Source organism: Scyliorhinus torazame, chromosome 17 (genome assembly GCF_047496885.1).
Source record: "Scyliorhinus torazame isolate Kashiwa2021f chromosome 17, sScyTor2.1, whole genome shotgun sequence".
Classification (NCBI taxonomy): Eukaryota; Metazoa; Chordata; class Chondrichthyes; order Carcharhiniformes; family Scyliorhinidae; genus Scyliorhinus; species Scyliorhinus torazame.
The window spans coordinates 80825999-80841096 of record NC_092723.1 but is presented as its reverse complement, the minus strand read 5'-3'; the positions used below and the strand labels follow the sequence as shown (position 1 = coordinate 80841096).

The 15098-nt window shown below is 42.6% G+C and overlaps 1 protein-coding gene across 3 annotated transcripts in view; it reads right to left on the bottom strand.

Annotated features, from left to right (window-relative positions):
* The window catches only part of LOC140393974 (cryptochrome-1-like), a 207082-nt gene that overhangs the window by 102952 nt on the left and 89032 nt on the right, over positions 1–15098 (bottom strand). For 2 of the 3 annotated variants that reach the window (XM_072480677.1, XM_072480680.1), the window contains 3 exons: positions 9260–9375; positions 7089–7139; positions 4860–5468 (listed from right to left, as the gene is read on the bottom strand). In XM_072480677.1, coding sequence (XP_072336778.1) covers positions 7110–7139; positions 9260–9375 — 146 coding nt within the window. In that variant the 3' untranslated portion in view covers positions 4860–5468; positions 7089–7109. Of the gene's footprint in view, positions 1–4859; positions 5469–7088; positions 7140–9259; positions 9376–15098 lie in introns of those variants that run through there. The other variant, XM_072480678.1, reaches the window with a different exon arrangement.

Genomic DNA, 15098 nt, shown 5'->3' with positions numbered 1-15098 from the left:
ATCAGTTTCAGCCTGTGAGGGATAGAAACTGGGGCCATGAGAAATATTCAAGTGGTAAAGGTGATCTGATGGGAGATAATAAGGAGAGTGTACCTCAGATTAAAAAAGAAATCCAGGAGCGTGGAAGAGACATGAAAAGTTTCAAATGCGTTCACTGTAATAAACAAGGCCATGTAAAGTCAGTGTTGGTGTTTGAAGAAAAGCACTGGGAAGGCTGATGTGGTAAAACAGGGTTAAACAGTGAGGTTTGTGAAAGTGGTAAAGGAAAGCCCAAGTGAAGCGAAGGAGGTGCAAAAGATTGTACAGCCTGATCAAGAGGTGATTGATAAGAAAGTGCCCAATCTCTACAAAGAATTTCCTTGTGTGGGTAAAGTTTACTCATGTGTATCAGGAGGAGCAGGTAAAGAAGTCACAATCTTAAGTGATACGGGAGCTAGTCAATCTTTAATGGTAAGAGACAAGGAATTATGTAGTTTGGGAAGAATGTTGCCAGAAAAGGTGGTAATATGTGGAATTCAGCGTGCGAGGAGTAGTGTTCCATTATATAAGGTAAGGTTGGAAAGTCCAGTGAAGAGTGGTGAAGTGGTAATAGGAGTATAGAGAAACTATCTTGTCCAGGAATACAGTCTATCTTGGGTAATAATATAGCTGGATCGCAGGTGGAAGTGTGCCTACTGTGGTTGATAAGCCAGTGGAAAATCAGACAACTGAAATGTTGAAGGACGAATATCCTGGGATTTTTGCGGATTGCGTAGTAACAAGGTCGCAAAGTCACATGTTAAGACAAGAGGAGAAATCAAAGAATGAAGATGAAGTTGAAGTGCAATTATCAGAAACTATTTTTGATCAGATGGTTGGAAAAGAACAGGTGGAGGATGAGGCGGATATTTTTAGTTTAAGAAAATTGGTTACAACAGAAAGATGTAGAAATAAAATGGATGTATCAGAAAGCATATACGGAAGAGGAATCGGAGTGTATACCAGAGTGTTATTACCGTAAAAGTGATGTCTTGATGAGAAAATAGAGACCTTTACATATGCTGGCGGATGAAAAGTGGGCAGATGCTCATCAAGTAGTATTGCCGGTAGGGTACAGAAAGGAGGTGTTGCGAGTTGCACATGAGGTACCAGTGTACTCATTTGGGAATAAGGAAAACTCAAGCTAAAATCCAGAAACATTTTTATTGGCCTGGACTACATAAAGATTTAGTTAAATTTTGTCAATCATGTCACACATGTCAAGTGATAGGGAAACCTCAAGCAGTGATAAAACCAGCACCCTTAATACCCATTCCAGATTGTGAGGAACCTTTTACAAGGGTCCTAATTGATTGCGTAGGACCGCTTCCTAAAACAAAAAGTGGGAATCAATATCTTTTGACGATAATGGATGTGTCTACTAGGTTTCCAGAGGCCATTCCAGTAAATAATATTACAGCTAAAAAGATTGTGGAGGAGTTACTTAAATTCTTTCCGAGATATGGGCTTCCCACAGAAATACAATTGGATCAGGGATCAAATTTTCCTCGAGGTTATTCAAAGAAGTTATGGATAGCTTAGGAATAAAACAATTTAAATCAACTGCGTACCATCCAGAATCGCAGAGAGCATTAGAAATGTGGCATCAGACATTAAAGACAATGTTGAGGGCTTATTGTCAAGATTTTCCAGAGGATTGGGATAAAAGAATTCCATTCGTACGGTTTGCAATTAGCGAGTCAATCAAATTTAGTCCTTTTGAACTAATTTTTGGTCATTAGGTAAGAGGGCCACTTAAATTGATTAAGGAAAAATTGGTGAGTGAGAAATCCGAACTTGCATCATTGGATTACGTGTCAAATTTTAGGGAGCGATTAAATAGAGCAGGTGAATTGGCTAGACAATATTTAAAAGTTGCACAAAATGTGATGAAACGGGTAGCGGACAAGAAATCCAAAGTTCGTAGTATTGCCTGTGGAGATAAAGTTTTAGTATTGTCACCAGTGGTAGGTGAACCTTTAAAAGCAAGGTTTTGCGGACCTTATCAGATTGAAAGGAAATTAAGTGAGGTGAATTATGTGGTAAAATCACCAGATAGAAGACTCACCGAGTGTGTCATGTGAATATGCTGAAAAGGTACTTTGAAAGGGAAGGAGAAAAAGGAGGTTTTAATGATTCTAATTCAAAGTGACGAACCAAATCCAGATGACTGTGAATTTGACATACCTTAAAGTAAATTGGAAAATAAGGATGTTCTTAAAAATTGGGATAAATTGTTGAGTTACCTTCCAGGGGCAAAACGGACTGACCTGAAAGTTATTGATATCACACGGCAAGTTTGTGGAGATAAATTGGGAAGTACTAAAATGGCTATACATGATGCAAATGTGGGAAACGCTGTTCCAATCAAACAACATCCATATGGACTTAACCCTTTAAAATTGGCACAGGTGAACAAAGAGATTGAGAGTATGCTTAAAAATGGCATAATTGAAGTGGATTGCAGCCAATGGAACTCACCCATTATGATGGTACCAAAACCAGATGGTACCCAACGGTTGTGTGTGGACGATAGAAAGGTTAATGCAGTTACAAGAACGGACTCCTATCCTATCCCACGTTTGGAGGATTGCATTGAGAAAGTGGGACAATCAGCTTTTATTTCCAAACTGGATTTCATTAAAGGTTACTGGCAGGTACCTTTATCCGAACGGGCAAAGGAGATTTCAGCTTTTGTGACTCCAGATGGTATATACCAATTCAAAGTTATGCCGTTTGGCATGAAAAACGCCCCAGCCACATTTCAACCGTTAACTAACAAAGTTGTTTCAGGATTACCCAATTGTGCGGTATACATCGACGATCTGGTAATTTTCAGCCAGACATGGACAGAACATTTGAAACATCTGATGGAGTTATTCGATAGACTTCAGGAGGCGGCTTTGGTGATAAATCTAGCCAAAAGTGAATTTGGAAAAGCCCAAGTCACTTTCATTGGCCATACAATGGACAGGGTCGAATGGTCACACGGGATGTGAAGACAAGTTATTGATGAGTTTCTGATACCCTCAAGACGACGGGAAATAAATCGATTTTTTGGCATGAGTGGATTTGATCGAACATTTGTGAAAACAGTTTATAGCGTGGTTGCTCCACTGATGGGCTTGCTGAAGGAACGTCAACCTGATGTGCTTCTGTTAAAAGGTGTTTCTTTTGTCTTCTGGATGATGTTTGGGAAGTTATTAAGGATTACTTAGTGTTGTATTCTTTGGGGTTTTTATTTGAATTAATGGTTGCTAAGATGTTCACTGTATGTTTTAAAAAGGTTAACTTGAGTTCATAGAATAAACATGGTTTTGTTTTAAAAAATACTTTTCCATTTCTGCTGTACCACACCTGTAGAGTGGGCTGTGTGCTCCCCATACCACAATTTATTAAAAGTTGTGGGTCAGGTGAACTCCATGATACACTTTGGGGTTCTCTAAACCCTGGCCCAAAACAGTATCAATGCCAAAAGAAAAACAAAGCACACTTTACTTTCAGTGGTAAAAGCACCATGATTTTTGTTATGTTATGACCTCATTTTGTTCCAAACTTTGTATATAAACCGGTTTACAAAAATAAAAACAAAACAGCATTTGATAGTACAAAAAATAATTTAATGCATTTTCAGGATGTTTTACGTCAGTTCTATGTAGCTGGAATGTTCCCATACTGTAATTACCTTTCAATCTCTGTCCCACTGTACATGCTGCAATCTTTTAATTAAAAGGTCAAGAGTAGAAAATAACCGTGACCAAGTATTGCATTAATATGCTTAACTTCTTGCTCTGTTGAAAGAGCAGAGTATTCAGATATACTATAATTTCCATCTTACAAAGGGACATGCAGATCACAGATGGGGTAATTCACAGGACTATGTATTCCATTACAGGTAAACTAAAATATTTGATTTTTGCATTCAAATCCATCGCTTCACCCTCGTTACCCCCCCGCCCCCCCCCAACACACATCCCTTGCCCGACTATCTTCGTGAAGTCCTCCAGCCCTACAACAGTCTGAGATCTCTGCATTTATCCAGTTCTGACCTCCCGTGCATCCCCAATTTACATCACACCATCGTTGGCAGCTATCTTCAGTCTGCTTGGATCTTAAACTCACAAATTCCTTCCCTCCCTAAATCTTTCCTTTTTACGTCTCTCTTCTTTAAAATGCTCTTCCAAACCTACCTATTTGATAAAACTTTTAGACATCGGTCTCCTTTACAAGGCTCGGTGCCAAGTTTTGACTGGTTACACTCCTATGCAGTGCCTTGGACATTTTACTATATTGGAAGTGCTGTACAAATGCATGCTACTGCTCTTGTTCCAAACCAGGTCCATAGAAGAAACAACTCTTAAGGGTCCATATTTCCATTCCTGAGTTTTCCCTCAGCCTGGGAAACAGTTACAATGCTAAAGTGGCTGCAGAACCTTTCCTCCTGAGGAATTGTACCCCATTCCCTCCAAGTTCTTTCTGGCAATTATAGCACATACTCTCCACGCGACCTCCTGTGTAGCAAATCAAAATGCAGATGAAAAAAAACAAATTTTAAAACATCGTACACAGGAGAGATGGGTCTTGGTTTCTCTTTTTTAGGCCAGAGAACACACACAATGGGACCCGACAGCTGCAACTTCAGATTCCTGGCAGCTGAAAATTATTACCTGTGTTTTTATCTCTAGGTAGCAATGTGACTCTTCTATATTCAGTTCAACCCAAAAAGATCTTGAGAATTTACAAACCCAGTACTGTACGTTTTAAAAAATATAAACTAGTCGTTTAGTGTTCATTTTCATTCAAAATGTGGATACAAACTGTTACTGAAATGGTAAAGTAACTGCAGTGTGGTATAACCTTTATTTCACCAAACAAACAGAAGCATCTTCCGACTGACACCACTTGTACCCAGAAGGGGGTCACTAAGTAAGGAACCATTATATGTAGCAACAGGTCTTCAGTGATAACAGTTCTGCAAAACTACAGGACCACAAGACATAGGAGCAAAAGCAGGTCATACAACTCATCGAGTCTGCTCTGCCATTCAATTAGGTCATGACTGACCTGATCTGACAATCCTCAACTCCGCTTCCCCACAATATCCCCAAGCTGCTCCGGATATCTACATCAAGGTTAGTTACATTAATTTTAATTGGTGGTTGAAATAAGAATAGGAAACCATTAGGAGCCCTCTGAAGCAGGAACAAGACAGTTCAAATATTAGAGATGCAGAGTTGCAAAAAGTTATAAAAGATATCCTAAGAGTTGTACATTGAATGTTCACATTATTGGAGCAAGTACAGACATTGCACACATTTAAAAATCAGTACAAACAACTGGACTACTCTCCCTTGGTCCTTGTTGGGAACAGCAGCAGTAATAAATAGTTAATAAATAGTTAAGTTGTTTCCTTAAGACACTAGGTTCAGGTCCAGTTCATCTCAATTGTTCTGCAAGAGACAGAAAGGATCATGTAGATATCTTGTGGTTTTATGCTGAATTGTTGACTGGAAATTAAAATCTAGACACTGGTTTTCCAGTTAAGCATAAAAATGTATCAATTCGAGCGAAATGCAATACTTTTATGTCTGGAAATTTTTGGAAACCTGCATCAGACAAGTTTTTGGGTTACTCAAAGACCTTAGCAGAGCAATCTAGGCTGCCACACTAATGCAGTACTGAGGGACTGCCGCAATGTTGGAGGTGCCAGTTTTTGGATGAGGTGTTGAACATTCTCTCTCTCAGATTTTAAAGAAGAACAGGTGATTTATTCTTGGTCTTCTGACCAATATTTATTCCTCAATTAGCAATACAAAAACAGATTCTGATGCAGGTTTCCAAAAATTTCCATACCCAAAAGTATTGCATTTACCTCGGATTGATACATTTTTATGCTTAATTGGAAAACCAATGTCTAGATGGCAAATGGCTGCTACACTTCCTAATTTAAACATTGGCTATGCTTCAAAAAGTACTTCATTGGCTGTAAAGCATTTGGGACATCCCAAGCTCATGAAAGGCACGAAAGCATGCACTTCTTGTTCACGAGCCTTTAGTTGTCATAATGATTGAGTCACTGTCATGATAAATACTCAAATATGGATTTTCAATAGTAAAACACAATCTAAATGAGCCCCGGAATGTGGCGACTAGGGGCTTTTCACAGTAACTTCATTGAAGCCTACTTGTGACAAGAAGTGATTATTATTATTGTTGAAGAATCTATCAAACCAACAAAGTACTAGCAAAAAATAAAATCAATTCTCAGCGACTGAAATTGCTGATGATTAAAATATTAAAAGCTATCCATTTTACAATTTGATTAATTTTACATGGCAGTTTATTTAATACTGTCATAATGCTTTTATTTGTAAACCTCAACCTCTCCCAAAAGGCTAAACTGATGCATGATGGGTCTGATTCTTCTGCCACTGTGCTCCTAACAGCATGTCTTTCGGGACTTGTGGGTGGAAACCGGAACACCCGGGGGAAACTCACGCAGACATATCCTTGATCCCCTTAGCCATATGTGCTCTATCTAACTGCTTCTTGAAAACGTAGTGTTTTGTCCTCAACTACTTCCTGTGGTAACAAATTCCACAGACCAACACTCTGGTTGAAGAAATTTCTCCTCATCTTTAATAGTCTACCGCATATCCTCAAAGTGACCCCTGGTTCTGGACACACTCACCATCGGGAACATCGTTCCTGCATCTGCCCTGTCTAGTCATGTTAGAACTTTGTAGGTTTCCACGAGATCCCCCCACATTCTTCTGAAGTCCAGCGAATACAATCCAAACTGATTCAAACTCTTCTCATAAGTCAGTCTCGCCATCCCAGGAATCAGTCTCCCCCCCCCACCCACCCAATAGGGAGGGTCCTGTCAGGAAGCCCCCCCCAAAAATGACACCACCAGGAAGCCCCCCCCCCCCCACAGAAAAGAGAAACCGGTCAAGATGCATCCCCCCCCCCCCTCACCCCTCCCAAAGAAATTATAAGAGACAACTGTCTGGAAGCTAGAGAGCAGTCCAGACAGAGGCAGTGAAAAAATATACTGTTGTAACACTCACCTGGGCAATACACTTTCTGGTTCAGACAGAGGAAGCGCCACGAGTCAATTCCTGAAAGGAAAAAGCAGTGGAGTGTTTAAACCACTCAGATCCTGGAGCTGCAAGCAATTCATTCATTTCCCTTAGTGGGCTGGCATTGACAGCTTCCACACACACAGCTGTGAGCTTGCTTCATTCATCTTCCTTCATGGTTCAGGAGCTCTGAAGTGCTCTGACCACAACATTTACAAACTTCAACCACTTCAAAGAGTTAAGTACAACATTCCAATCACCCCCCTTCATGTTCAAAATTGACAGTGGTGGTGTAGTGGTATTGTCACTGGCCTAGTAATCCAGAGACCCAGGCTAATGCCTATCAAACATGGGTTCAAATCCCTCAACGGTAGCTGGTGGAATTTAAAAAGAAAATCTGGAATTGAAAGCTAGTCTCAGTAACGGTGACCATGAAGCTATCATTGATTGTCATGAAACCCATATGGTTCACTAATTTCCTTTAGGTAAGGAAATCTGCCATCCTCACCCAGCCTACATACGACTTCAGGCCCACTGCAATGTGGTTGACTTGTAACTGCCGTCTGAAACTGCCAAGCTCATTGCAAATTAGAGATAGGCAACAAATGCTGGACCTTGCCAGTGACACCCACATCCCCCCTATTTAGGGAGTCTGTGTGTGGAGGGCACCCCCCCCCCAATTTAGGAGATCTCAGGGGAGAGGGACCCCCTATTTAGGGGGAGAAACCCCCAGGAGTAACAAGACAAGGGGGTACTCAATGAATGGTAGGACGAGGAAGCTCAGAGGAACAGAAGGATCTTGGGGTGCTTTTTCACAGACCCCTGAAGGCGCTAGTACAGGTTAATAGGCTAGTTAATACGGCATACATGACACTTGCCTATCAGTCATGGCATACAAGAGCAGAACAAAAAAAACTTTGGTTAGGCCACAGCTGGTGTACTGTGTGCAGTTTTGATTGCCTCACTATAAGAAGGTGTGATTGTACTGTAAGGGTGTAGAGGAGATTCACCAGGATGTTGTCAGGGGTGGAGCATTTGAGCTATGAAGAGAGACAAGATAGGCTTGGGTGGTTTTCTTATAGCAGAGAAGGCTGAAGGGAGATACCTGATTGAGGTGTACAACAGGAGAGATATGGACAGGGTGGCTAGGAAGCAACTGAAGGGTCAATAACGTGGGGGCAAGAAGTTGAAAGGATTTGAGAAAACACATTTCACCCAGAGTGTCGTGGGTGTAGGATTGCTCTGCCTGGGAGGGTAATGGTCAGGAAACGTCAACCGTTAAAACGTTTGTGGATGAGCACTTTGAAGTGTCATAACATTCAAGGCTATGGGCCAAGTGTAGGAAAGCGGGTTTAGTATAGATTTAGTGTAGCTTTGTCGGTGCAGACTTGATGGGCCGAAGGGTCTCTTCTGTATTGTATGACTAAATAGTTTTAGGGATTTTGCGAATCTGCATGGCAAATTTAGCCTGCTAACCCGGATAGAGCAGCATGATATTTACTATATTACAAAGGCTGTTGTGAAATAAATTAAAATGCACAGAAAACTTTGGCTTATTTTGAAACAAAGCATGAACAAACAGATTTACTTCTTTACAATTGGCTCCCTCTCACTAGAGTGAATGTCTGTCCACTGTCTGGAAAAGATTACAGTACCCAGTATGCACACATGTAATTGGTTTTGAGCCCCAGGTTACACTGTCATATGATTAACTAGTGGGAAAGTAAAGGGACATGGAAATTAAAGTATAATAATAATAATCTTTATTAGTGTTACAAGTAGGCTTACATTAACACTGCAATGAAGTTACTGTGAAAATCCCCTACTGGCCACACTACAGCGCCTGTTCAGGTACACAGAGGGAGAATTCAGAATGTCCAATTCACACAACAAGCAGGTCTTTCGGGACTTATGGGAGGAAACCCATGCAGGCACGGGGAGAACGTGCAGACTCCACAGACAGTGATCCAAGCCGGGAATCGAACCTGGGACCCTGGTGCTGTGATGCTAACCGACGTGGTACCCTGCTGCCTCAACCACTAGCATTGACCTGGAAGGTTGATTGTGTACAAATCTGAAATTTGTAGCAGTTTTATGTTTAAAAAAAAAAGTCTAGAAATGCAAAATGGAATGACATTTTCCCCACGTGGAGTACATACATCATCACAGTGTCGTCGGATTTTTTGTGCTAAAGATTCCACTTCATCACCAACAGTTGTATCATGTTCTAATTCACGTTTACCTATCGCCCCAACAGTGTGACTCCGAGCAATGCCTGGTAAAGTAAATGTAAGAAAGAACAAAATTAAATTAGAAGGTGGAAACATGACCCCCAAATTTTAATTGGAGGAAAGAGGCAAACTTTTAGATCAGCTCATGGATGATGCCCAGGTTATTGCAACTACCAGGTCTTATTTAAATATACAGGTAGTCCCCATTCCCAACCAATGATAGGGACCTTTGAAAATGATCCCCAACAGTTAAGGAAGTTGAGGCGGGAGGCATGTGCTTGGGGGCTCTAGGGTGCCTTGAAGGGCAGAAGCCATACTATACCTCCTGTCCCATGAGGAACTATGAAAAATGTTACTTAACCATTTTGTCCTTGTTTGAGCCTGCTGCACCCAACAACATTGAATGTAAAATGCAGCCTTCGTGTGTTAAAATATAGCATGTCGTCACAGAACAAAGTACCAGCACAGGAACAGGCCCTTCGGCCCTCCAAGCCTGTACTGGTCATACCAACCTTGGCCAAAACCCTCAGCACTTCTTTGTGCCGTATCCCTCTATATCCATCCTATCCATGTATTTATCAAGATGCCTTTTGAACGTCGGTAATGTATCTGCTTCCACAACCTCCTCTGGCAACCCGTTCTAGGCACTCACCACCCTCTGCTTAAAAAACTTGCCTCGCACATCTCCTCTAAACCTTTCCCCACGGACCTTAAATCTATGTCCCTGGTGACTGACCCCTCCACTCTATCCATGCCCTCATAATCTTGTAATGCCCTCGTAATCTTGTAATGACCTCTATCAGGTCATCCCTCAGCCTCCGTCTTTCTAATGAAAACAAGTTCCAATTTCTAAATTTCAGTGAGGCCATTACCTGCCTGGCGGGAACATGTCTATTAAAATGGAGCTGAACACAAGGCCTGTGAGGTTTGGGTAAATAGATCAGCATTCTTAGCCTCTTCTCATCAGGCTCATGGGGTAGAAATCAGGGCTGTGGATACTCATCTCTCCAGGAAGTTGTTATCATTTTTGAATGAACAATATGAAGAGTTAGCCTGCCAAAACTAGGGTGCAACACTATCAGATGGCATGGTCAGCCTCTGGGCCAAAAGGTAGGTTCATGGGGGATTCCATGAGCAGCAAGTCAAGGTTGGTTTGGGGAGGAGGAGGGGGGGGGGGGAAGCTAGCAGACAGGAAAGGTGAAAAAACTTTAAAAAACTTAGCAGCTTCCAGAAAGTATTTTACAGCAAAGCAGTACTTGTGTAATCGCTGATCTAATGTAGGAAACATTGCAGTCAATTTGCACAGAGCAAAATCCCGCAAAAGCAATGACCAGATAGATAATCTTTGTTCACGGAGGGATAAATATTGGCCAGGATACAGTGGATAACTCCATGCTCATCTTCAAAATAGTGCAATGGGACCTTTCTTATTTACCCGAGAAAGCAGAAAGGGTGTTGGTTTCATATCTCATCTCATCAAGGAGTGCAGCACTCCTTCAGTGCTGAAGTGCCAACCTGCTACCTTAAGCATCAATGTTATGCCTGTAAAAGGGCTGCAGAGCAATCCATTTTCTGCATTTTAAATACGTCTATTAGATCAACCCGTAACTTCCTAAAGGAAAGTGGTGACAACCAGAATTTAAGCAGCTGTATTGGATTTGTTTATTGTCACGTGTACTGAGGTACAGTGAAAAGTATTTTTCTGCGAGCAGCTCAACAGATCATTAAGTACGTGAAAAGAAAATAAAATAAAAAGAAAATACATGATTCCCAAAATAGGGGGCTACAAACAGAGAACACCCAATTACTTAAAGAAGTGTACTCTAGAGAATGAAATGGACAACATGAAAGGTCATTACAAATTGATGACAGAAAATTTAGCGGCTCAGAAGACGACAAATTTTTTTTAAACCCTCAGCTGTATATCAATTCTCCAGCCCCGACAATGGCCCTTGTCCCCACGAACGCTCAACCTCAGCTAGTTCCCACAGCCGTCTACAATGCAAGTGTAGTCAGCCAAAACACGCTGCTAACCCAGAGCAGCTCCAGCAGGCTCCAAGATTGTTATCACTACACGAGGCTCTGAGCAAAGGAAACTAGTTAGCTCGGACAAAGGTAGTGACGCAAAAGACGAACCTAGTGGCAGAACTAGATTATTACGACTCGCCTCATTATGCACCAAACGGGTTAAGGTTGAAGCGACAGAAACAACCGAAGATGAGGTAACAACAACTAGATCTCATTATGCCCAACATTGGATTCATGATCCGGCAGACACCGATAAAATCGATAGAGGGGCCAAAGAACCCCCGCACCCTAACCCAGGGGTTTGGCCACCTGGGATCAGCTACAGCGCTTACAGAATATTTACAGTCTCCATCCATTAGATGGTATACAGGCTTTGTATGTGATGGTTAGTTCCCGCGATAGTAAAATATTCTCGACGGAGGTTTAGTTATCTCTTGGCAACGATTTACAAAATCTGAAAGGGGGATGAAAGTCAATTAGAAATTGGCTATTAAGATTCAATCCACCTAAAACTGATTGGGGAAAAATAACATCCTGTATTCAAAAAAATTGAGGAATTGCAGGACTATGAGGAAAGATTTAGAACAGTTTGGATGGAGCATTCCAGAATGGACTTCTAGGCAGGAGAGGAGAATTGGGATAAGAGTACCGTAGGACCATTCAAAACCGCTTTTGTCGCTGGTTTGATACCCAAACTGTCTAAAGCTTTAAACATGGTCCTTCCTGACTGGGTGCTAATTGGACTACCTACAGGGCCTTAGTAGAACGATGTATTCAACTTGACCGCGGCTTGGAAGTTAAAAACCATAACAGCCCTCAGGCTCAGCCTCAAGCAGCAGCCGCTGCAAGTAGCGCAGAAACCCTAGCAGGAAATACTACTACTTCTCCTCCGGTTAACACCAACCCCGGCCCCTGTTCTTGCTCCGAGGATTCCAGAAAACTGGGAAAATATGTCATTTTTGTGGTAAAGACGGCCATTGGACAAAATCATGTTGTTTCAGAATACAGGCTAAGGGACAAGGAAATGACTCATACAATCGGGACCCACCCAGAGACTCATACTACCGGGACCCGCCCTGTGACTCATACTACCGGGAACCGCCCTGTGACTCATACTATCGGGACCCGCCCTGTGAGTCATACGACAGGGACCCGCCCTGTGAGTCATACGACAGGGATCCGCCCCAAAACACGTATGACCAAGATACATACATGGACCAACATAGGTCCCGCCCAATTTCACTACGTAGAGTCGCACTCGATGACGAGTTTGAGCGACAGGTTCAACAGATTAACCCCACGACACAAGAGGGCCTTGTTTGACGCAGTAAAAAACTAGCAGACCCCACTCTCAGTGAGTCCATTCACACAGCATTACACGCTTTAATTGAAAACAAATCGGATGGACTATATATTTCATTGAGAGTGGGGGGTCAACAAATTGATTTTCTTTTTGATACTGGAGCAGAATTAACCCTTCTTCCTCCATATTATGCAAACTTGTTTCCCTTAAAAAGACAAGTGATTGAAGCCGATGCAGCAGGGGGCGATCCATTAACCCTTCAACGAACAGTTGCTTGAATTTGGACCACATCAACTAATAGCCTCTATCTGGGTCGGCCCAGTAACACAGGCCCTTCTGGGCATGGATATCATAGAATTATCATAGAATTTACAGTGCAGAAGAAGGAGGCCATTCGGCCCAGAGTCTGCACCAGCTCTTGGAAAGAGCACCCTACCCAAGGTCCACACATCCATCCTATCCCCATAACCCAGTAACCCCACCCAACACTATGGGCAATTTTGGACACAAAGGGCAATTTAGCATGGCCAATCCACTACTCTGCACATCTTTGGACTGTGGGAGGAAACCGGAGCACCCGGAGGAAACCCACGCATACACGGGGAGAATGTGCAGACTCCGCACAGACAGTGACACAAGCCTGGAATCGAACATGGGACCCTGGAGCTGTGAAGCAATTGTGCTATCCACAATGCTACCGTGCTGCCCTCTAATATAATAGCCCAATTAAATTCTTCTCTTAATTTTGATAATGGAAAAGTTACTTGGTCCATCAGACGCCTCAAAGAGTCAACTGGAGCATCACCCAATTTGGACCATGGACAAAAATGACTGTGGCCTATTAAAAATGGAACCAGCATCCTTCACTGGATTGGCTCCACCATGTACTAAACAGTATCCTATTAACCCCTCCACAATTGAGGGAATACTACCTATAGCGAAGCAATTGGAAGACAGGAGTATTAGTGTGAATTCATAGTTCATCAAACAGTCCAGTGTGGCCTGTCAAGAAGGCTAATGGCACATGACGCTTCACTATTGACTATAGAAGTGCCAACCAATTCATAGTCAGCAAAGCTCCTTTGGTAGCCGATCCATCCACCATCTTTAATGCCTTAACACCAGACCTTCAAATGGTTTTCAGTTATAGATATGGCCAATGGCTTTTGGACAGTACCACTAGCTGAGGAAGTACAACCATGGTTTGCTTTCACCATCAGACAACAACAGTACACATGGACTAGACTACCACAAGGGTTTCACAACAGCCTTACTGTTTTTCACATGGCTCTGCAGGATCACCAGAGGGAACTGCCTAACATGCCCTCCACCATTATCCAGTATGTAGATGATATTCTGGTGGCCTCCATTAATGAGGATGATCATGAAAGACTTACGTTTCCTTTTAGACCACCTTAGCTACAAGGGACACAAAGCCAGCCTCGCCAAAGCACAAATTTTAACAAAGCACAAAGAAATGTACAGCACAGGAACAGGCCCTTCGGCCCTCCAAGTCAGTGCCGACCATGCTGCCCGACTAAACTATAATCTTCTACACTTCCTGGGTCCGTATCCCTCTATTCCCATCATAGATAATCATAGAATTTATCATAGAATTTACGGTGCAGAAGGAGGCCATTCAGCCCATCGAGTCTGCACCGGCTCTTGGAAAGAGCACCCTACCCAAGGTCAACACCTCCACCCTATTCCCATAACCCAGTAACCCCACCCAACACCAAGGGCAATTTTGGACACGAAGGGCAATTTTAGCATGGCCAATCCACCTAACCTGCACATCTTTGGACTGTGGGAGGAAACCGGAGCACCCGGAGGAAACCCACGCACACACGGGGAGGATGTGCAGACTCCGCAAAGACAGTGAGCCAAGCCGGAATCGAACCTGGGACCCTGGAGCTGTGAAGCAATTGTGCTATCCACAATGCTACCGTGCTGCCCTTCATATTCATGTATTTGTCAAGATGCCCCTTAAATGTCACTATCGTCCCTGCTTCAAACACCTCCTCCGGTAGCGAGTTCCAGGCATCCACTACCCTCTGCGTAAAAAACTTGCCTCGTACATCTACTCTAAATCTTTCCCCTCTCACCGTAAACCTATGCCCCCTAGTAATTGACCCCTCTACCCCAGGGAAAAGCCTCTAACTATCCACTCTGTCTATGCCCCTCATAATTTTGTAGACCTCTATCAGGTCGCCCCTCAACCTCCTTCATTCCAGTGAGAACAAACCGAGTTTATTCAACCGCTCCTCATAGCTAATGCGCTCCATACCAGGCAACATCCTGGTAAATCTCTTCTGCACCCTCTCTAAAGCCTCCACATCCTTCTGTTAGTGTGGCAACCAGACTTGAACACTATACTCCAAGTGTGGCCTAACTAAGGTTCTATACAGCTGCAACATGACTTGCCAATTCTTATAC